At 38.5% G+C, this 24,575-nt stretch overlaps 1 protein-coding gene across 2 annotated transcripts in view; it reads right to left on the bottom strand.

The window, feature by feature from the left end:
* AFF2 (ALF transcription elongation factor 2) overlaps positions 1-24,575 on the bottom strand; it is a 338,480-nt gene that overhangs the window by 114,474 nt on the left and 199,431 nt on the right. For both annotated transcript variants that reach the window (XM_065729742.1, XM_065729740.1), the window contains exons 5-7: positions 20,485-20,571; positions 17,867-17,903; positions 17,552-17,603 (exon numbers count right to left, since the gene is read on the bottom strand). In XM_065729742.1, the coding sequence (XP_065585814.1) occupies positions 17,552-17,603; positions 17,867-17,903; positions 20,485-20,571 (176 nt within the window). The remainder of the gene's footprint in view (positions 1-17,551; positions 17,604-17,866; positions 17,904-20,484; positions 20,572-24,575) is intronic.

Consider the following 24,575-nt stretch of genomic DNA (forward strand, 5'->3'; position numbering starts at 1 on the left):
TGTCAAATAACACTTCACTTGACAAATGGTCCCAAAGAAATCTGTGGGGCTATTTGGGGAGTAAGGTGGTATTGGTATGAGTAAAGAGATTAGAATCTGCTCCTTGTTTTATTTTCAGGGAGATTTCAAAAATGTGTTTGCTGTAATTTTCTCTTCCTTTTAGGATGGCGGGTGTTCACTTGGCCTGGCTTTAGAGGGAGAGTGATGTGAAAACTGCACCAGTCAAATAAAAAAAAAAAACATAAACCTTCTAATATGTGACTAACATAGTTTTTCCCTCCTGTAAAATATGTGGCCTAAACAAATTCCATGATGATGCCATGTGTTATAAAAGTTTTACTGGCACTTGTTTGGGATTACCCGCATAACTCACTTGTGAGTTCACTACTCATGGGTAATGCACTCATCTCAAATGCATGCTAATAAACAGCTTATGTGAAAAGCCCTATTAGAGTTTGCCAGAGATTAAACGAACAGATTTTTTACAGAAGCCTCTTATATTAGGGAGTTTCACAGAAATTACAGTCTTAGTCTGTAATAGGTCATTTTTTCATCGGGTTTATCCCTAGCATCGTACGTTGAATTCTGAAAGTTCTGAAGCAATTACATGGATTCCCATTCCATGGCTTCACGTTTCATTCTTCCCTACCTCCATCCACACCTTCATGTCACCTCACACACGTGCTACTGCACCCAGAGGGAAGGTTCCCTGCCTCCTGTGTTAGGTGAGCACAAAGATGTAGCACAAAGAAGTCCTTGCTAAACTGAAAAGATAGGGAATAGGAAAAAAACACCATTGGTATTTACAGACTGAGAACCCAGGCATAGTTTCCAAAAGGTCATACAGGAAGTTGGAATTACAATCAAATTCCCCCAAGCACCACTTCAGTGTCTTAACAACAAATTTATCTCTCTCACCCTATTCTATTTTCTTCATCTACTATGCATCATGCTCATCTCTGTACACTTACACATCTCTCTTTAGTACTGCAAGAATAATGATCAGCACCTATCATTATTTAAAGCATTACACATACAAGCTGCACACCTGGACAAACACATCTGCTAGGAGTGCGAGTAAGGTTGCCAGGTCAGGCACTCGGCGGGTCAGAAAGTGAGAGCTATGTTTTGCACAAATTGCTGTTACCAACCAACCTTGTAATTCAATTCTCAGTCTCCATTCCATAGCCCCACTCAGAAGCTGCAATAGAAACGGGAACAGAGCTGATGCTGAAAGACAGTGTTAAGCTGTTTTTATTCAGTTTTCTTTTCCCATTTCCCCTACTTTATTCACGACACATATTCTGACTCACTATGCATGTGAGAATGTATTACACAGGCAACAGTCACACATTCAGCTCTCCTGTGTTCAACTGGACGTAAGGCCACAACACAAAGAAATTTCCCTGGAAACATCCGTGTCTCCTTCTTGGAACTAATTAGGGCAAAGTTGTGTCATTAACCAGTGATTTCTCGAGGCTTACAGTATTTAAAGCCAATGATGCAACAGTAGGATTTTAACATAAAGCAATGGGAAGATGTGTTTTTCCCTAATCTCTTCCTAGGAAAGTTGTTTTGTGTGATATTGTTACCCAAAAAATAATTCCAGACTAATCCCTTGAAAAGAAAATTTCCAGTTTAAGTTAAACTTTGTGAACATAAATGGGCATTATTACAAAGTCTTTTAGTGGGATATGAATATGATATAGACAAGTAAACATATGTATGCAATATGTCCATGAATAGAGAAAAAAATCAATGTACTGAAACACATTTCTATAGTTTTTCATTGACATCTGTCTGGGAAGAAAAGTTTTCTGACCAGTTATTTCTACAAAAGCTCTTCTTTTTTTTCTTGATTTTGCTCTAATTTGCTTTAGTAAGTTTTCTTTCCAGACACTGCAAACATGCCCTATTATTTACTTCTGTTTTTATTTTCTCACTTTCAGCCTTTCTATTGTAAAGGGAAAAAATGAAAAAGGTTCATGAAGACTCCCAAAGTACTCAACCTTTCTTCTTAAAGTGATATTTCCTTTAAGTTTTGATTCTGTGAAAATTTACAAAAGTTTCTCTAAAATCCAAAGAATTTATCTGCAATTAACAACCTCAGTGGTGTCTAATAATAAAAACACTGAAGCTCAAAATCTACTTAAGTTATACAGTAAGGAGATATATGCAGTCAACACCAGAATCTTGTGAAGAAATTAAATATTTTGTTTTTCTCTACCAGTTCAAGTATGGCTTTTACTGTGCAAGCTCGACAGAGAGGGGAAAATGAGCTGATCCAGCAAGAAACCCAAAGTCATGGCAGATGTTGAGAAAAGAGATGCAAGTCTGCACAGGGAAAGTCAGATAGGTAGAAAGTTTACAGATTTTCAGAACATTCTCAGTCATCAATAGAGGAATAAACAAGCCATCTGTTTGCACTGAACTCATTGGCAAAGCTATCGCATTGCTGAAAAGAATTACTTTTTTTCTGCATAAGCAAGTATATTCCTGAGATGGGTTACAGCAGGAGAAGGAAAGTGCCTGAGTCAACAGAATAGATCAGATGCCCTGGATAAATGCTAGGTGGAAAGATATGGGAAGGACAAACACACGTATTCTGATAAGAATATATTAAAAAAGAAACGACAGAGGACCAGTCAGCCTGGGAAAGGGAATGGAAAAGTGGAAGGTAATAAAGCAGTAATCTCAGATGCAGCTCTGGAATTACCCAAAGTCTGCAGTGTTCTGTAAGGACATTAGAGAGCACATTTAGAAAATTTGTCAGGAATTAGGTGAGCGGGGTCAATAAAGTTAAACTCTGTCAATAATCACTCCGTAATATGTACAAGGATCTGCCACCACAGTGCCTGAGGGCTACCTCTGAACTCAGGACTGAACTTTTTAAATTTAAAAAGACCCATTTACTGCAGCAAGTCATTTGAGAAAATCTTGCTATGGAAGAAAGTTTAAAAATAGAGCTGTTTTTTAACACTCAGGACTGACCCCCTCCTGAAGAGCACCTACAAACCAAACTTTGCCGAGAGGAATATTTAATGACAAGTTTTGAAGTCATGAGCCTGGCCATAAGAGTACCTCACATGACTGCACAGGGATTTGGGAGACTGAAGCAGGCCACACAAGGAGTGACCAGGTTATCAAAACACAGAGCCCAACTCTGCATTTGTCGTGTGCAAATCGTTTGGACTGCACGCTTCTGAAGAATTAAGGCCATGTCTCCACTGTGTCATGGTGTGCGTAAATTTGTGGCTTATGATGACCAAACTGATGCCAGTGCAGGAGCCGTCACAGCTCTTGGCCCTTTGGTGGTGGCAAGCATTATTGCCCTTGTGGCAATCCCACAGGGTTTCTACCTGATGTTGTCATGGTTTGAGTGGAAGCACTGGTTTGAGTGGAAGCTCCTCAGCACTGGTTCTGGGAGATCTAATACTAGGTGACACCACAGCTGTCCTCACAAATCCCATCTTTGCAGGAACTTGTGAATGTCACTGCAGCCCCAGCATCTCCTGGCACAGGCATTAAAAATAGCTGGACGTGGAGTCTTCAGGAGACGGACTACAAAATTCAGTGCAAGCTTATGTTTTATTGAGAACTTACATAAAGTGTGTGTTGAAAGTTCAAAGCCTCCCATTCACTCTTCTGTAATTCAAAACATTACGTAGTAAGGGATGCTATCAGTACTGACTTACTACAGATACCAAATGCAGGAGATAAAAGCCTCTTGAAGTGCTTACCTTCCAGTGAAGCAGGGGAGTCATGTGCTATAAATCAAAAATCTAAATAACAAGGAATTATTTTTGGAGAGAACTACCTAAACCATAGATGTTGTCAAAAGGACTATCAAGGCCCAAGAAGAAGACCTTGCTCTTTATTTCTCAGATGACACACCAACTGTCTTGTTTATTGCTAAATGGCTGCCCAGCAGAAAGTGATACCTTACCAGAAAACAGAAAATGCTCAGAAGTACTTGGTAAACGTGGTTCTTAAAATGGACTTCCACGTCCTTCAGCTAAATGACACCACTAGCTCAGATGGCTTAGTGTGACTAAATGCAGTGGGATAGTGCTTCAATGTTAAATCACTCAATTTTCCCACAAACACAGGAAGGCAAATGGATCCACCACAGTTCCTATTTGCAACAGATTTGACTTCTGAATATTGCATATGAAAACATGTGATTAATTTGAAAATTTTCAGCTTTAGATTAACTGCAACTTTCCAGTCGGAATTTCTGTCAGACTGCCATGACATATAATATAAATCCCTCCAGGATCACAGAAATAAAAATCAAACAAAAACAAAAAAAACCACAATATATATATATATATTTAGATAGATATTATATTAGATATTCTAGATATTCTAGATGTTCTAGATATTCATTAAGGTCTCTTCCACCCCAAGCCATTCTATTATTCAAGGAAAATCCCATCAGGTCTTATACACATGCATGCATGTGAATGTTGAAACACATCGACACCATCTGGACTGAAAAGAATGCATTTGGGAACTAATTGAGTGCCCTGAGGGCTGTCCTGAGAAGTCACAGCAAATTCCAGCACACAGTAAATGAAAAAACAGATCATGTGTTTCTGTATGGGGAATGTGACAGATCTATGAAAACCCACCTGAATGCTGCTCACAGTTTTGTGGGACTAGGTGCTCCCAAGTGCTGAACAATTAGCAACAGAAAAGCTGACGTGTTTAACGCTGCATCCTTTCTTCATTTTATTAAGTTACTCTTTCCAAAACATAGTGAAATCAACTGAAGTTTAAGGGATACTAAGATTAGTCACACTTTTTTTCTGAGCATAAATGATTAATATTAATTAGGGGAAAAATCTGTCATGGACAAGCAGTATAAACAAACAGTAACAACCACTTAAATTTGTTAATTTGAGAAATTATTTTCTCTGATTCTCTGTCACAAACAAAATATTTTTTACATCAGGCTCTATCTATTATATTCATCCTTGATGTAGTTACAAGGCAAAAAAAATGTGGATTATTGATGAAATAGATCATAATGGTTCTTTCCAAGCCATTATCATTTATCATTTAAATGTGTATTCGATGAGCTTTAATCTGCAAATTTGTCACGACTGGGAGCCATTACGATTTAATAGATTCATTATGTTTGCTTTATTCTTTCTTTAATATGATGCATAGTGCATGTTCTGTAGACAACACGTGAAGAAATGGTATCTATCAGAATGGACTTTTTAAATGTTACTACACAGGAAAGAACTGCTTATTAAAGCCTTTAGTCTTAAAAAAACAGCAACACTGAAGTGCCATGTTGTTATACTAATAAAAAGTCCCGTAAAATCTTCACAAACCAGACGCAGTGATCATTCTTCAGTCATTCTTCAGATCATTCAGATCGAGACAATCTCTGATTACTTCTAACAGCACCATGACCAGTCACAGCCAAGATTTCATCCACACACATTTTCACTAGTCCCCGAAACAGCTACTTCTACAGATTAAGACAAAGCAAAGAAAATCAATGATTGGTCTCTCACTGATATTAATCCATCTGAGCCACACACCATGTAGACCAAGATCTAACCTATATCAATTCTGTGTAATTTTTTTTAATCCACTAATAATAATAATAATGATAATAGTATGCTACACCAGTTAAAGAAAATAGCTCTGTATTTTGAAGAAGAAATGTAATATTGGATGTTTAGCTCAGTATTTGCATGTCTGCACAGTTTTAAGACAAATGCAAAAAAAAGAAAAAAAAAAAAGAAGGCAACTGGCAATGTATGTATTTTACTGATTTGTAGCTATGGAGGACTAATTCCATATCCAGTTTTATATAGTTCACTTAACACCTTCACTTACTCAAGTTATGCAGTTTCCTGAATAAAATCCCGCTGAAAGGGAGCTGCATATTATCTGAGTGAACTCATCTTGTAGTCACCGTAACATTGCTGTTCACACTTGAAAGAAGACACAGTAAGTGCAAAAAAGCCCATCAGCCCAGAATTCAGATCACACTCTGGCTGTGTTCTCCTTTCCCTTCTTGACACTGAATACGGTATGACGGGAAGGATCCTCAGCCAGGCGTTAGGCAAGATGTCAACATAGGATCTGAACGATCCATACTGTGGGGTGGGTTGTCTCACGACCTCGCCATTTACAGCAGTCTGCTCTGACCTGACTTGAGGTGGGGACATAAAGACAAGTGATGTGCACAGCTGATAGACAGATGTGCCAGGATTATCTGGCCTTCCAAATGGCCGTAAAACTGAAGCACGTGTGCAGCTGGGTAAGGAGCCTGCAGCCCTGATGCAATAGGGCTGCCCTGCAGCAGATGAAAGCTCACCAAAACTCCAAGAGGGTTTGGGAGTCAGGAGGCTCTGCATGCCTTGGGAGGTGGGTTCCAGCTGCCCCTCAGGCCATGCCTGGAGGCTGCTGAAAGCAATGACAGCTGAAGACTTTTCTAATTACTCAGTGCAATATTGTAATTCCACAATAAGCTAGAGGATTGCCGTGGTAGGACTGCGTGACACCACAGCCATCCTGCCCATGTGAGATGCATGTGGGCATTTTCACCCCACCTTCAAGCACTGTTTGGCCCTTGTTCACATATTAATGAATTATTAATGGATTTTTCAAGGAGGACTGGCATTTTCCTTAAATACAGATATTTCCGAGCATAAAAAATATAAGCATCTAAAATAAAAAGGAACTATCCATTGGGCTTGAAATAAAATAATCTCACAAAAACAGGAAAGTATTTTTTAACTGCACGCATCTACTTTATGGCACTGGTCTCTTAACTTAGTGCTTATGAGTTAAGGAAATAGCTCCTTGGTGGATTACTTTTCATAGTTTGCTCAGTAATGTGTTTACAAAGCTATTGTTACAACTAGATGCTTATGTATTTTGATATACAGCCTACATGACAACAGTACATCTTCAGAGATTTCATGCTTATTTTAAAAAACCTATTTAAATGTCTTTTTACCTTTCCTTCTGGCAAAACACAAGTTTATTGCCAGATACTCCAGGGCTACATATTACAGTCTGACAGTAATTAAAGGCAGAATTAGTGGTGCTTTTATTGGGAATGGTAACAGTGGCAGGTGTATGCTGGGATGGGCCAAACTCATCTGTGACTGTAACTCCTCAGATTTAACTAACTTGCTCTAGGAACTAACTTGACACTTGAAATTTCAAGGCCTCTATTTTTAACTGCCTGACATTACTGAAGCACATAACTCTGAGAAATGTTAAGTGGATTTTATTTCCCTTTGTTAGAAAATGGTTCATCTACTCATCCACTTTCTGCTGTGTATCATATCAACAGTCTATTCCAGAAATTGGTGTTTTTTTAAGATGAGATTATAATGTGTTATTTCAATGCAGCCTGCACTTACCTAATGGTTACCTGCTCTAGATAATGGGCAGTATTAGTGATAACCATTATCTCTGAACCATGAGGTGAATGATACAAAATACATTATCCAAAACTTTGTGATTGTGATCGTCTGTAATCATACAGTTCACCAATAGGTAACAAATCAAATACATTAGCCATATGGCGCAAAGAAAACCAAAGGAAGTATTTTTCTTTGCATATCTTTTACTGGAAATCAGACTCCAAACACAGTCTTAGGATTTTGCACTGTCTGCAAACACGAAGCTTTGTCAAAAGCAATTCTTCAAAAAATTTAATACCATATACTTGTAGCTGTTACATTTTCATCGAGTCATACACAATATCTATATCCCAATCTGATTCTACGGTTATCTAGCTATACAGGGCATCTAATCCAACTCAGCACTATCTATCCATTAAAAAGTCTCCTTTACCTAGAATGTAAAAGCTACCCATTTTAATTATTATTATTTTTATTTTTAATAAAGAAGGTAGCAATCCCTACAGGGAATTTAGAAAAAGAAGATGCTAGGAGTCCCCTTGGTGATGAGGTGGTCGTTATGGCCCATTCTCACCACAAGAAGGGGAGAATGGAAATGGGGCTCTCAGAGTATCCTCAGGACCCTCATGTGTTTTGAGAAAGCCACAGTTAACATGGGAAGTCACTACAGTCTGGTCTTCATGTTTACTGGATTTTAGGATAAGAAGGATTCCTGGATCAGATGAAAAGGAGCAGGATATCCATTACATGACCCTCAGCACCTTCTCTCTTCATGTTTTGCTCTGTATGAGAAGGAAAATAACCTCCTTCAGCAGCGAAGGACTTGCATTATCATCTCTGTCTGACTGTTGCATTGGATCGATTGGAAAATGAGTAACTTTATTATTACCTTTGATCTGAAATATCGCTCTCTAGCTTATGTTTATTCCTTCCCATTTTCAGAGTAGATAATTGCATGGATCCTGGGTGTCAGACACAACACTATGACGTTTATTTTGCACTCTGATGTCTGGTCAAAGAAAAGAAGCAGAAAGTTAACCTGTAATTTCACAGTGACCACTCTCTGGCTCCTGCTAGTGGCCTGATCTGAGTGGTTTAAACCAATATGAGTGCACGTCTAGGTTCCTTCTCTTCATGCAGGCTCATTTGCAGCCACCTCTAACACCACAGCCTGGTTGTGCTGGATGCATCAGGATGTGTTTTACTCTGCACTGCAGCAGATGTTTGCCTAAAACCATCGAGACACCACTTTCTGTTCTCTCTTTCTTGTATTTTTTTTTTAAGTACAGAGAAAGGCAGATTATTTCAATTAAGAGCCTGTCACTGACAGTTGTAAGCAACCTCTCTTCAGTTCAGTGCCGCAGTCGCAGTTTTAAGTTTCTCCCTGCTTCTGTCAGGATCTAATTTTCAAGGCCTGTTGCCATGGTAGCAAGTTGGAATTTTAATCCAGTGCTAAAGGTCAAGACAGGTCACCAGTTTCAGTTCCTCTTCAATCTCCCCATAAAGAACCACAAAAAGAAGCTGAGATAAAGGTCTGACCTAACAAAAAATTCCAGTCTAGCACACAGCCAGACTTGAAACTATATGATTTGTATAGGCTTTCCAGTTTGTCTGGAACTATTGAAATTCATGTTAAATCAAAAATGGGCAACACTGATTTACATTCCTCTCTCTGTGCAGAAAAGACATATAGGTCCTCAAAATGCAGTAAAATACATGTGGTCAAAAAAAAAAGGAAATACTTATATGGAGTATATAGCAATAAGTAGTCATGAAAGCAATCCCCTCATTACTGGTGATATTTACTACTTTATTACAGACTGAGCTGAGCCTGACAGCTACACTGAAACCTTCCTTGTTGATACAAGGTAGATGAGTCAACATCTTTCTTTCAGAACCTAGGAAGATCTTTTTTGAAGTATTTTGACAAACAAGACTTTTCAATAAGAGACAGTTCCATGAAAGCTAAACTACCTGCAGAATTTTATATATATATATATATATTTGTATTTTTATCTTGAAAGATAAAAAAAAAAAACAAACCCTTATGGGAATTAGGAAACAACTTTCTGTTGGCCAATTTTCTGTGCTCCCCTCCACCCTGTGCTTTTTGTAACACAAATTTTAGTTAAACAATCGGCTTGCACCTGCTGGGGTAAGGCTACGCATACCTCCCTCCTGCTCTAGGGCCACATCCAATCTTAAGGAACCTATGGTTACAGCAATAACAAATTCTCAAAGTGCACTTCTGTAAGTTGCACAGGCAAGAGCAAAGCAAGTGGCTCTTCCTCCTGGAACTCAGAATAGTAATTAGCAAAGCAGTGGAGAAAACTTTCCTGTTTTGTTGTTGTTGTTTTTGTTTGTTTGTTTGTTTTCAGTCATTTGAGAAGACCCATAAAGGTAAAGACATTCTGAATCTTTAACTCCAAAGGCCATTCAAGACAGGACACTGCAGTGAACACGTCCTAGCCCTGTGGGGTGTTACGAGAACTTCATAAAAAGAAACCCTCTGGACAGAAAACTGATCGGGTTTGGAGCCCTGCTGAGCCCTTAGCCTAAAGGATAATGGTGGCAATATAAGTTCATCTGGATGGAGAGTATAAAGCTGAGAAAAATGTAGTGGATTATTGGGGTTGTCAAGAGAGATTCAGAGGAAAGATGCAAAGGATTAAGTTGTGATACTAGAAGTTAGCCTTACCTAGGATCCCTAGGACACAGATTGGGAGTTTCATGGCCATTCTGGTATTATGAATGCCAAGGTCCCTTGCAAAATCCATTCTTCTTTCAAGCTTATCACCCATTTCCGATTACAACTATTATTTTGCTGCTTGGTGCAGACAAGTCTTGGTGACAATTTTCTCAGCTTAGCTCAGGCTACTCATGTCTAAACAACTAGTAAGACACGAAAATAAAAATGAAAGTGACTAGAGGAGTGAGCATCAGGAGGAAACTGCATGTGAGGTAAATGACTGGGTTCTGAAGCTGAAATTTCTAACAGGTCAGAGTTAAGAGGCAGTAGGGCGAGGTCCAAATTATGGTGAAAAGAGAGCAAGGAACAAGTTAGTTTATATGGATGTCATCAGTAAGTGTGAAGGTGCTGGCTCTGGTGGCCTTCTCTGATCTATTCTGATTTACACTTTCAGATCTACCAAGTACGTTTGCTTTTGAAAATTGTTTCATTTTAAAAAATGTTTGAAGTTTGAAGTTGCACTGAAGTTCAGAAGCGATTCCATTTCACAAAAAATGTAAATTGAGGCGTCGCTTTTCGACTTAAGCCATGACAGCACAATATATACTGCTGCTCGTGGAAAAGCTCTTTAAATACAGGGAAACCTGTGGCAGATTTACAGTCTCACTCTTTTCCAAAATTGTAACAGATAAATAGCAGACAGGGAAATACATCCTGAACCTAAACATGTTAATGTGTGTCATTTACCTGTCTCTATTAATACTGACACTTTGGTGGTCACACTTTAGTGATAGCATATATTTAGCTGTGATGCATCATACTTGGGAACAAAGTATTTCAGTGTTCAGGGTAAAAAAAATGTTCATTTCATGAGAGTTTATGTAGTGTCAAACAAAATTCAAATGCTTTAATGCTTATTTGAGTTGCAGTCATCACCTGGTAAGATGGCAGTTGCTTAAGTTGCTTCAGGCATTCTAAGAAGGACAATAATTATGCCTGTGATAGTCAAGAAAAATTATTCAACATTGATCAGCAAAATTTAAGAGAATTAATTTAGTTCTGTTCATACAATTTTTTAAACTGATTTATAAACATGTCAGGAGAATGAGATCATGGAAAAGAATGTATTAGGAAATAACTTTATTTTGACAGGAAGGTTAAACTGTATGGAAGCCAGCTGAATAGTGAAAACTAATTAGAAGTCTAATTTAAAAATTATTTTGAATATGGGCTTATCTTCATGGATACAGAGCTTTTAATTGGCACTGAATTTTAAAATACTTAACAGCTGAAATGTTTTGTGAATTTGTTTCTAAGAGCAACTGGCCGAAGGAAATGTTTGCATGTTTTAGTCCTGATTACTTAGTACTGTGCTCAATAGGAGAAGCCTGCAGCAGTGAGGAATAAAATGATATAATCATGACTGATTATCATTGTTCTAAATCCCAGGTGGTAACTCCTCAGAACTTATCAGAGCAAGAGGATGCAAAGGAAACCTCTAACTAATAAAACAAAACAAAATATGAAAGATGAATGATATCTTACCAGACAGATTTTCTATTTTCATTTTCTATTTGTCCCTTTAATATGGTGCACTGCAGCTCTCTAAAGACTAATGGAGTTCCAATTACATGCCAGTGTTGTTTCACTTATCATAATTTGTACATGGCAGCGTAAGTCCCTTGTATTCATGACTTTCCCAGTTTACCCAGAGGGAATATCCTTGGAACTTCCCACTTCTTACAAACAGGCAGTACTTAGTCTAGTGATTAAAGCTTGCCACACTTGCTAAGTGAAAACGAATGTACACTATAAAAGAGAACAGGCTATCAGCACTGGTGGGATCAATTGATGTTCTTGTGTTTTAATATTATTGATTAAAAGCTGTAATTAGAAATACTGACATTTCATCTCCATGAGCATATTACATCTGGACTGGTTTGTGACTGGAATGCAGATATAAAGTTATATGTATATATAATATATATATATTCTTCCTAATTCAGATGGAGATTAATATTTCTTGGTCTATGCGACTGAAGTGGAAATCATAAGTTCATAAGTTCATAAGTTCATAAGGTTGGAAAGGACCTATAAGATCATCTAGTCCAACCATCCTCCTATCACTATCTCTACCCAACTACTAAATTAAGTCCTTTAGCACCTCATCTAAACGCTTCTTGAACAGCGCTAGGGATGGTGCCTCAACCACCTCCCTAGGCAGGCCATTCCAGTGCCTGACCACTCTTTCAGAAAAGAAATGCTTCCTGAGGTCTAATCTAAATCTTCCCTGGCGCAACTTGTGGCCATTCCCTCTCGTCCTGTCATTACTTATCAGGGAGAAGAGGCCTACCCCCTCCTCACCACAACCCCCCTTCAGGAAGTGGTAGAGTGCAATAAGGTCTCCTCTGAGCCTCCTCTTCTCCAGACTAAACAATCCCAGCTCCCTCAGCCGCTCCTCATAAGACTTGTGCTCCAGGCCCCTCACCAGTTTTGTTGCCCTTCTCTGAACACGCTCCAGGGCCTCAATGTCCTTCTTGTAGTGAGGGGCCCAAAACTGAACACAGTACTCGAGGTGCGGCCGTACCAGAGCTGAGTACAGGGGGATGATCACCTCCCTGCTCCTGCTGGCTACACTATTTCTAATACAGGCCAGGATGCTGTTGGCCTTCTTAGCCACCTGGGCACACTGCCGGCTCATGTTGAGCCGAGCATCAACCAACACCCCCAGGTCCTTTTCCTCTCTACATTCTTCAAGCCATTCTGCCCCAAGCCTATAGCATTGCATGGGGTTATTGTGGCCAAAGTGCAGGACCCGGCAATCATGCATCAATACTGAATGCATCCCAGGTTTTTAAAATTGAATCCTTTCAAGGTTAAGAATTCACCAGCCCTTCTTGATATGAATGTTCTGAATAACAATACTAGTTGTTGTAGCATTATCCATTATATAATCCTTGGTGTAAAATCCTCTTGATATCTGATTACTCTTCATAAGGACCTGATTTGTTTCAAATATTGTATTACCTTTAATTCATAGCTTGAACATGCTGCCAAATTTTGGTTCCCATGTCACAGCCCCTGACATAGTGGAGAACTTCCAAAAAGCCATTAGATACTTAGGAGATGTAGTTAGATGTCAGGGAGCACACTGCCATTTTCAAACAGTTTTCCATCTAGTACTGTGATGACCCATAGGATTAGAAAAGTGCTAGTATTTACTGAAATGTTTTTCATTGAACCGAAATCTTGGCCTGCTTGAAGCCAGTGGTGTGCAACCAATAAGAAATTCTTGAAATTTAACATAAAAGGTTTTAGCTGCATGTTTTGATTTTGAACCCAAACTATTTAGCTGCCCTCTAGCTCCCACACAGGTTATGTATCGTTAAGTACAATGGAGTGCAAAAACTGTATATAGATAAAATAAGATGTTTTTGTTTCATGCGAGAAGATTGTTGCTCTACATTTTTAATGGCTTCCGGCAGCTCACCTAGCCCATGAGAAGGGCTTTTTAGTACTGTATTAATGCTGTAAGTATAGGAAGTCATTTTATGACATGGGAAGAATACCATGATGATTACACTCTTCTTTTCAGCTGGGCTTTTATGGAAACTAAGACTAGTCTGCAGTATGATTTCAAAACACAGGATGTGCTTGATTAAAAAAGGTTCTGGGTAGTTTCCAACTGGACAGAGGCCAAGTACTAACAACCAAACCGAACAAAAGAACTGGATGTTTGAGGATGACATACTTGCAGTGGTTATTATATAACAGAAACCGAAGTCATGAGCTGAGTATATACCCTTGAATGCATGGAAGCTGACAGAAAATCCTTCTCAGTGCAACTGGTTGCACCTTTTCCGTTCCTACTTACTGTGATTTGTAACAAACTAATCAGAGTAGACCAGCTGAAAACTGACTGCACAGCTCCCCACAGAACAGGGAATTTGAAATAAAGTAATAACAACAACAAAAGAGAAGAAAAAAAAAATGATAACATAAAAAAAATGATAACAAAAATGAAGAAAAAAAAAAAAGGGATGAAGCATAGTTGTACGTAGCCTAGTTTCAGCCCTAAAAAGCCACCACGGTATACACATACCCATGCATGCGCTAGTTGTTCAAAATTTCAAGACTTTTGAGTAGAAATTAAGACCTGAGGTTAGAGAAATGATTTTAATGATTAAATGATTTTAAATGATTTATGAATCATTTAAAATATCCCTGATCATTCATGTACAGTGTATGTGCAGAACTTAGACACAATTCCAACATCATCCCTTTGGTCTGATCTTCTGTAATGCCAGCGCTTCCACAAACAAATTCTGTAATGAGATACAGGCAGCTTGTCTGCTAGAGCAGAATACAGCATCATGGAGGCAAAGCATCTTTATTCTACACGTCTCAATTAGTCATGGTATAACAGTGACACAGCGAAGGCAAGCATATTAGTATCAATTCCTACAGATTCCCAATGAAACCAATGGAATCTATAAGACTATCACTGAAAATGGAAAATATGACTTAAGTTTAAATCAAATTGTATGTAAGCTTAAAAAAGAAAAAAAAAAGGAAAATATCTAGAAGAATGTCCAGGTTAATAAGATCTCTAACACAGAGTATGAGTGAGAAAATATAAATCCAGTCAGCTTTGATCAAGCTGAAATCATAGAAAGATAGAATGTAATGGGCTGAAAGGGATCTCTAAAGATCATCTAGTCCCAAACTCCCTGCCATTGGCAGGGATCTCTTCCTGTAGATCAAAGTTGCTCAAGGTCCCATCCAACCTGAGTTTGAGCACTTGCAGGTCCCTTGGCACCCTGTTCCACTGCTGGTTGCATCCTCATATTAAAGCATTTCTTCCTTACATCTAATCTAAATCTACACCCTTCTAGTTTTACTCTTTGTTCTATCACTAGATACTCTGGTGAAGATCTAGTTCTTTCTTGTTTCTTTCTCTCTACTTCTTTCTTGTAAGCCCACATACCTGTATTTGAAGGCTGAAATACTGTTTCCCAGAGCCTTCTCTTCTTGGAGTCAAACAACTCAACTCAGTCTTCCATTGACAAAATACATTAAAAATACATGAATATTTGGTGGGAATACAGTTTTGATATCAGTAAGATCATGCGGTGTGGCTTACAGTGTAACAAAAAGTGTTAGTGGGAATGAGTTGGACTGAAATTTTATTCAGACACTCCAGTATCTCTGACACTATCCAGTGTTAAAAAGATTACATCCTTCCTAACACAACTTTATTCTGATAAATACCAAATTATTAAAATACACAATTATTGAAGATGTTTTCAGTGTATCAGAGTTTATTTGGATAACAATATCCAGCTCTAGCTACTTGATTCCATTATGCCTTTCTGCCCCACTTTCTGTTTCAATTTCATTATGCCCCAGTATGTCCTGTTGTACAGTAATTCCTATTGAACGTGGTGGTGATTGTACACGCAGATCTAAAGAAACAAATTGGCCCTGTAATACCAAGTCTCACAGTGTACTGCCTTCTAACCTTACAAAGCCCTGTGGAAATTCTTGGAAGCTGCCTTAACAATTTTTCTGCAGTAAAAGAGAAAAAGTGATAGTAATGGGTTAGCTGATCTTCATTTGGAAGCTAAAAATAAAAGTAGCTTTATTGCAGCTCTGATCTCTCATGTGTAAAATCTATCACCTACCATAAGAAGGCAGTTCATTGCAGCAGAAATCTGATTGATAGTACTGGAACTTTAGATCAAGCAGCAGAACAGAGAGCAACTGGTTCATAAAATGTACTCAGTGTCTTCGAGTTTTATATCAGGCTTCCTATAGAGAGCTTTGGTCCCATTAAATGCACTATATACCACTGAGCTCTGAAGTACTGTTCTTTTGAAATTCAGCTTATAACTATAAACCATGATTGACAAGTCTATTACTGTTGGTTACAAACTATTGAAATACTGTATTTTATAGTATGCTCACTAAAATATTTTTCACAGTGGAGTCCAAATACGCTTTTTTTAGGAGAAAAATCATTTTAAGATGCAATGATATCTTTTTTTTATGTTTTTTAATGTTTTTTTGTATGTTTTTTTGTATTTTTTTACCTCAGAATGTGCTTGATGTTAGGTTTGGACCACTTAGATGTTCTGAAGCACGAATGCAACCATTCTGCTACAAAGAACAGAGGGTCTAGTTGGATAGGATCTTCTAAAAAGTCAGAAATCAACCATCAAGGAAATCAAAATAGCAAAGGGGAAGCACTAATTTGATACTAAGTTTGATGAACAAATGCTACTTGCTCAAAGTAATGTACTTATCATCAGCATTTCTCCGCAGTTTCTTTGCAAAGATTTATGCACAGAACTAACTTTATTTGAATGAGTGCTTCCATGACTTTAGGAGCAAGGAACTGGACCTGCAGGGATTAGTAAGTGTACCACTGGACCGCACACCACCAGTCTAGTCCCACATCTTGTATGTAGTTGCAAAAAGATGTCTGAATTCCAGCAAGTTATTTCCTGTACACAAAATTGCATTAAAAACAATATATTAAAAATCTATTTTTTAAATGATGTAATTATCTCTCCACTGAGTTTTCCTCCCCTATACAAATTTAGCCAAAATTGTGTCCTTGGTAGGTTAAAGCAGAACCACCAGAATCATTTTGAAGTCATTTTAAATGAACACATATTTAAAAAAACGTGCCTTTAAGCAGGCAAGGTTCTGCATTTGGTAGTTTAAAACGCTTGAACAGAAAAATAAAATAAACTGAAATAATTTAAAAAGTGTCAAAACAACAAACTTCTTATCAAAGTAAGTATTTAATTCCCATTTGCAAATTATTTTGAGATCCTAGAGTAAAAGTAAGGAAACAGTTCAGTCTCAACACAGTGTCATGTTATCACAGTCTTAAACCAGGAAAGCACCAATTCTAAAATGGTTTAGCACAGTGGAGAACTAGCTCCTCTACAATTTTCCACTGTCATATTTATAGATCATCTGTGACTTTCAGCAGTTTCAATGCGTATGAAGCCCAAGACCCACTTTTCAACACCAGTCAGTAGTATCGTTTTGTATTACGTTTAACTTCTTCCTCATAGTATAAACATTAAAATTCATGCATCATCTGTTCACTGGGTTGCATATTCTATTGTAAGAGGCTTAGAGTCTGATGAGAGAAGCATAAAAGTGATTTAATTCTGGCAAGCTGTACAACTAAAATCAGCATTATTTCTGCTTAATAAACTCATCTTTCATACACAGCTCTGTTAGCTAATGCTTAAAAAGAAGAAACAGTAATAAGCACTGAAAACATAAAACTGGTTTATGGCTAATTTTTAAGGACTACTGAGAACACCTGAACACCAGGACAAGATTATGAGTGGAGCTAGATTTTAGTTACCTTTGCAGAAATAAGTTCATTCTCTGTGATAAATTTAAAAGAAGATGCAAAGCTGGAAATAATACTTACGACTTTTGTGGCACTGACTTAGTTGCAACTTTCCCCGCTGGATCACTCCACTCTGCAAACAAAGGAAACACATCTTCAAATGTCAAAAGATTACTGTAGAATTAAAATGCACCCAAAGCTGTCAGAACATCTAATTATACTCGGTCTCACAACATGCCACAATGCATAACATATAAAAAAAAAATGGAACTGATCTGCTTTAGCACCACAGAAATCATTTTTTTTAGCCTTTAATGATGTTAAACAGGAAAAAAACAAAAAGAAAAAAAAAACAAAACAACCTAACCCTGACTCTTTAGGATGATAAAGACCTACTTTGTACATTGTATCCTGAGGTCAGATGTTGGGAGTCCTACAAAGAAGAACACACAAAATGTCAGTATTAGTTACATGAAAGCAAAGGTATGATATATCTTAGCTTGCTAGATTAAGAACACTGGTATTACACATGTAAGGAAGGAGATGGTACAGAGAACAGATCACGGAGCAAAACTGGTGACATTAGCTAATTTTTTTTTTTTAATGTAAAAAAAAACATTAAACATGGAGACAGAGCACTAGTTCAGGACAATTTTGTACATCAGACAACAGCTTGTCCTCAGCTGCTGTAAATCTCCACCTCCCCAACCTTTTCCAGGCTCGAACATGGACATACACATGTGCAATGCATCTATGACATAACATTTAAATACCGTAAATTCAACAGCACTGCTTTTCATTTATGATCATATTGCTTGAAAATACAGTAATCTCTTATTGATAGGCACAGCAGTTTTCTTTGGGCTTTCAGACAGAGTTGGTAGAGATGCAATAAGCATTTCTTCACCTGATGGACATTGGTTCGTATCCAATGAAATCAATGGAAATACAACTCTACACTGGAGAATCTGGCTTGTAACCCTGAGCATGCTAGCGCAGGGATTTTTGTTGGCTCACAATGCCTATGCTACTTTCATGTCACAGTGGTTTCTTGATTAGTTTTTCTTTAGGCTCCGCAGTCCACAGTGATTGTAATCAGCTCTCCTTCCAAGCAGAGTCTGATCATTTCAAGTTGAGGTGTTATTTACAATGTCGCCTTACAGCCAAGCACTACTTTGCTGGAAGTGTTAGTTCTGTAGGATGTTAAAGTCATTAAAGCCCTCGCTGCACTTCCTCTTAGGGCATTATTAGTTCCTAATATTGTACTGTGCTGTCAGTCAGTCCCTTGTGAAGTAAATCGTGCCCTAAGAGTAAACATGGCACTTGAAATTTGAATGTCAACGGGATAAATTGTTCTGATAAGTTCCATTTTTGTAATCGCATTTTTTGTATATATTTCTCATGAGGATGCTTATTTTTTTGGTTAAATTAAGAACTTCTAATAGTGCCTGTCTCTGGTTTACGTGGCAGAACCTAGCCGTGCTATGTCTAATATTAATAATTTGGCAATCTACAATTGATTTTGTGTGATGTTTGGGAAATAATTTTTTTTTAAGGTAAAACTAACTAACTCAGAAACATTTTGTGCTTTCTTATTTCCTAAACTGCTAGCTCTAATAGTTGAACTTTTATATTCCAGTTATACGGTTTAGAATTTTATCATAAACATTTAACCTCACCAGAAATTAACAACTGTGGATATTAAAAGTTCAAAGCAAATAATAGCAAAATAAAATTTCAGCTCCTCTGAATTTATGCTTCTTCTGCTCTCAATGGAGACAGCAGCAGTCTGCAGGACTCACATCAAAATGACCCATCAAAAACTGAACACTATATTAAGGCAGAGTATAAATTAAAAAACACAGCTTCCTGCTGGCAAAAAACAAACAAACAAAAAAACCAACACTCCACTCCCACTTATGCATGTATTCACATAGGTAGGAATCTGCTTTCGTCTAATCAGTTTCACGTGAATTTAACCAGATTTACAGTGAGGATTCTGTTCTTGTATGATTATGATTTATGGTGTTTATTGCTGCAGGAGTTAAATGCACTGACACTGGCACTGCTGGAGGAGTAACAATCACATTCCATCAGAATAAAAAATTCTGGGCACTGGCTTTGTTATTTTTAAGAAGCCACAGATACTGCTAATTTCATACGATTTCCAATTAAGTATGGTGGCTACATTTCAGGCAGGTGACTATATGCCAAACAGATAAAGTCAGTAAAAGGAAAACTACATTCCAGCTTCTAAAGGAGGACACGATTGCATGAACCATAGTGTCAAGCAGTACCAGTCCAGCTTTAAGAGAGATTTTCCAAGGTGCTTCCTTTAGAATGTACGTAGCTCCATGTTATTATGGCGTACATTCCCTGCCAGGGGAAATTCCCCTCTTCCCCAAACATCAGCTCACATGTGCTCAGGTCCCAACAAATGTTATCACTGGCTGAGATTGCTCTGGGTGCAAGACTGATCTCTTAATGTTCTACCAGAATCACAGCTAGAAGGCAATGACAAAATTTGGGCTGAAGACATGTTCAAATAATACGATTTAACAGTTCACTACATCTGAGGTGAACTGCAGGTAGTCTCCAGGCCACTGCTTTGGATGTGGCAAATGTTGAGTGCATGCTTCTAACAAGGCCAATACTAGGCAATGTGTTCTGCAACCATCTGCCCTTGGAGCATGCATTAGACAGATGCCACAGCACTGCACAAGCAGAAGCATAATTTAACTATGATTTGTCCATGCAGTCTAAACTTCATTGTGCATCAATCGCAAAGACACAGCCACTGTGTTCAGAGCGAAAAACAAAAGACATTGCATTGGATGTAGGAAAGCTGTTGTAATGAGAGATAAAACTCATTCTCTAATTGAGAATGTCCAACTAAAAAAGGCTTGGAAATTTAAAAATTAAAAAAATAACAAATTACAAAAATAAGCTCACCAACGAAGAACACACAACAGAGCAGAATGTTAATCAGGTCACTGGATATAGATTACTTGTACCTTGCTTGGGATAGAAAACTTGGTCTGCTCAGCCTTGCCAGGAGTATGAATAGCAGTAAGAGGAGGAGGCCAGGAATGGGTCATCTCCTACAGAAGAAAAAAACAGGTTTTTGAAAACAATTTCACATAAGAAAAGAAAAGAGGGGAAAATCAATCATTTATTCTCCCTAGAGCCTGAAGGATACAATTGCTTAGGAAGTATCAGCACCCCCTTTATGTGGTAGATGAATACCGTAGTTGTCCACGGGCAGTACTTCCTGGAGAAGAGGGTGAGGACAGGTTTCACTCATTACAATTCTGCCCATGCGTTTACTCCTCAGGTGGAATCCGCTTCCACGTTCCTGGTCAGCCTGTTAAGCTCATCATAAGCATAGAAGTTTTTACCTGCAGAGCCCAAGCAGGAAGAAGGTCTCTCCTGGACTGCATTAGATGCAACCCCATAGAGGATTGCATAGTGGCAAAATGCAAGGCTGTGCATTAGTTAGTGGCAAAATTAACCAGAGGCAGGTCTAGAAAAACTATAAGTGGGCTTGCAGCCTGAATGCCTGGCATAGACGAGCAAAGGGACAGTGTTTTAAGTACCAAAGCATCTTCTCACAGCTCTGGCAACATCCACGTACAGTGACATACAGTGTCACTGTATCAGAGAGCTATCAATTTCATTTTAAAATGAGGCACTGAGAGATTAGGTGACTTGTATGGAGTTACACAGGAAGTGTGTCCTTTACCAGGAAGCTCATCTCTGGTGAACACCTGCAAACCAGACCATCTAAGCAACATACTCTTTTTTTTGGACCAGTGTCTTGATTTATCATTTGTACACATGTGTTCCGACTGTCTTCAAAGAAAGCACCTAGGTGCCTGTGGATATGAGATACAAAAAAGTGAAAGTGCACACCAGGCTTCCTCACGTGGAGGCTCAGAGCCATCACCCCACTGAGCTCAGTGGGACTGCAAAGGGGCTTATGTTCAAGAGAGGGGAAAAACTGGTTGCATAAAGAAACTGCAAACATTTTGTTTTAGGTCGAGTCTATAAATACCCTTGTCGTGGGTACGCTTTATGACAGATGCTGCTCCATTCTCTCTTATTTTTGTTTTTAATTTGATAAATATTCAGACAGGCAGTAATACTTGTCTCTGGTGATGTTCTGTTTGTCTTGATTATTTTTGCTGCCTACTATCTCAGAACTGATTCTTTCTTGAATAACAGAATCACAGAATTGTAGGGGTTGAAAGGGAGCTCTAGAGATCATCGAGTCCAACCCTGCAAAAAGCGTATAAAAGTGAGTAAAAGTGAGTTTGATTTAGGAACTCTTGCACACAATGACTGTAGTAAGCTGAACTTCCCAGCTGCTATTTCACACTAGTCAAGCCCAGGAAATTCAGAAGAGAATTTCTAAGCACACAGATTTCTGCAGGTATGATGACCACTGTTGAAAAAGCTCCACAAGTGAAAACAATGCATAATGCAAATAATTCTGTTAAAAATAGCTGTTGTCAAAGGGTAGCATGGTAGTTGCATGTGGGCAGCTCTACAGCTAGATTCTAATGTATATATCACTGAAAACACAGACAGAAAGTTTTGTATCTCAGGTTGCCCCTCAAAAATCCCATGGCATAGGTAAGGAAAAGGAAAGGAAAAACTACATGCCACAGACCCCAGTCAACCAAGAAGGTATGTAACCTTCTCCCACACCTCTGCAAGGTACTGTTTTTTTTATTGAAGCCCATCAAATTTCCATTCTTAGTGTTGCTGCTGCTGCAGCAAAGCTTTGGTGATTGCTTGGGCAAATGACCCGAGGACAGAGGACGGTGCAGATGTCTAGGGCTTGTTTTCATTGACCAAAGACCAAATTGAGGCAAGGAGGAGGAATGGGATAGCTCATCAATGGTTCATCCCTCCTGGTAAGTGAGTCTGCAGCAGCGCAGTGCTGTACAGAATATCTGACTTACACATAGAAGTAGGTGGAGAAAAATTTAAGCACTCAGTGAGCTACTCAGTGAGGTGATATAACCCAAATCCTGTATGTCTCTGCCAAAGTCTATGCCACAGAGGCTGCTTTGTGGCAAATCTCATAGCAAAATGATGAGACAGAGATTATTTTGCATAATTAAAAAAGGGACAGGCAGGCAGCCTGACTGAAGGCAGAAATGAAGCATATTCTAGAGCTGCAATTATTGGCTTGAACTCAGTCTCTTCCTGCCCAAGAATAAAGAAAGGGATAGAGAACCTGGGATTCATAGGAAGGTGAGACCAGCAAAAATTTTGGGATACTTACTGTTGAAATGCATCTAGCATCTACTGAGAACCAACTCAGTGGGCTGAACTGTAAACAAATCTACTCATCTCCCTGTTAGGGGATAACCAAATATAAAACCATGGGAAAAGCTAAAAATGATTCTGACATTATTTGAGAAAATTCAATTACAAAGTAAAAGAGACTGACTCCACTGAGGCAAAAGACAGATCTGGTGAGGTTATAGCTATCTAATTCATATATTCACTAAGTGACCTTGTGGGCACCAAGGTGTACTGCAGATGGTACAAGCCAGCTATGAAAGAAGTGTTTCATTTCAGTTACTGGATAGAAAATTCTGGATAGGATCATATATAGAAAACAACACAAGGGTTTAAAGCTCAGCTAGGAAAGAAACATTACACACATGAAAACAACGAGCATACAGATACTTACAGAAATATACCTACAGCTATAGCACTGTTGACCACACTGCACACTGGCTGCTGTGCTGTGTCCCCACCCAAAACAACTGCACATTATGCTCACACATAGCACCACTGAACTACAGAATGACATACAGAAATGGCACAGCACTGGCTTCAGGGAAGGGTCAAAACCTCCACCCCACACCCTGCAGAAATGTGACCGGCTGCTTAACTCTCCTACTTTGGTCCTTAAGCACATGCACATTACTTTGGAGAACTGGGGTCCTAGAAGAAAGCATGCCATTTGTTTAGCAGTCCACATGATTTTGGAATTCTTTGCAATGCCTTGATTGCTTTTGGAGATCCCTTGGCTTTAAGTACTTGATAAGCTCTATTTTGTTTTATTTGTGAATTCTGATATATCTATCTTTTAATACATTATAACAGAAAGGAATCACTTAATTGTAGTGTGGGTGTGATATACCATAGAGTTATACAATGGTTTGGAGTGGAAGGGACCTCTAAGATCACCTAGGTTCAACCCCCTGCAATAGCCAGGGACACCACCCACTAGAGCAGGTTGCTCACAGCCCCATCCAGCCTGGCCTTGAGTACCTTTAGGCTGAGGGCACCCACAGCCTCTCTAAACAACCTTAGAGGGGTTGATGTATCGGTTAAAATGTATATATAAACATCTTCATTTGTGGACACCTGGTAAAAGAGAAAGAGAATTATATTCATATATATAATTTTCTTTCCCAGGAAAAGTTAAAAAAGCAAAAAAGTTTGATCAATCCAAATTTGGAAGTATTTAGAAATTCCTGGAAGTTAACAATGACACAACTGAGCATACAAAATGCTTTAAAGAGGAATTTAATGGAAACTGTTTAATCCCACAAAATCAAGTTAGGATTCATTTTCACATGGTTTGAACATAAAGTAATTCCAACGTCATGTTAACTATTGGAGTGGGCAGATGACTGCTGTGGAAGCATGTATTTTTTTACAGACCTGGAGATTAAATGAGAAAGTAAACCTGCAAAGTTTGTTGGCTTAAAGGTCATTGTGGTCCTCTGATGTAGTAACATCAAGCATCCTCCTTTCTGAAAATTATTTAAACATTATTTTAATTGAATCCATGTGTTTTATTTATTAGAGCTAGGCACGCTCTTCTTTTCAGTTCCGTCTGCTTTTTTCAGTTAGAAAAGCCCTCAGGTAAGTAACTAAGAAGTACACATGCAGAAGAGCTCTAACAAGTCCCTGAAAATACAGCTACTACGAGCAAACTTCTTAAGGGCAGCAGAGGTACCGGTCCAAATCAGGATTTAATAGAAAGGAGTAGGGAAGGACCGAAACCTTTCTGTTTCTAAGGAACTGAGCACAGGGAATGTGAAGCAGATGGTAAATAGCTTTACAAAACCAGTCA

The sequence above is a fragment of the Cyrtonyx montezumae genome, unplaced genomic scaffold, assembly GCF_038088225.1.
Source record: "Cyrtonyx montezumae isolate F1298 unplaced genomic scaffold, pur_monq_1.0 scaffold_11, whole genome shotgun sequence".
NCBI classification, from domain to species: Eukaryota; Metazoa; Chordata; class Aves; order Galliformes; family Odontophoridae; genus Cyrtonyx; species Cyrtonyx montezumae.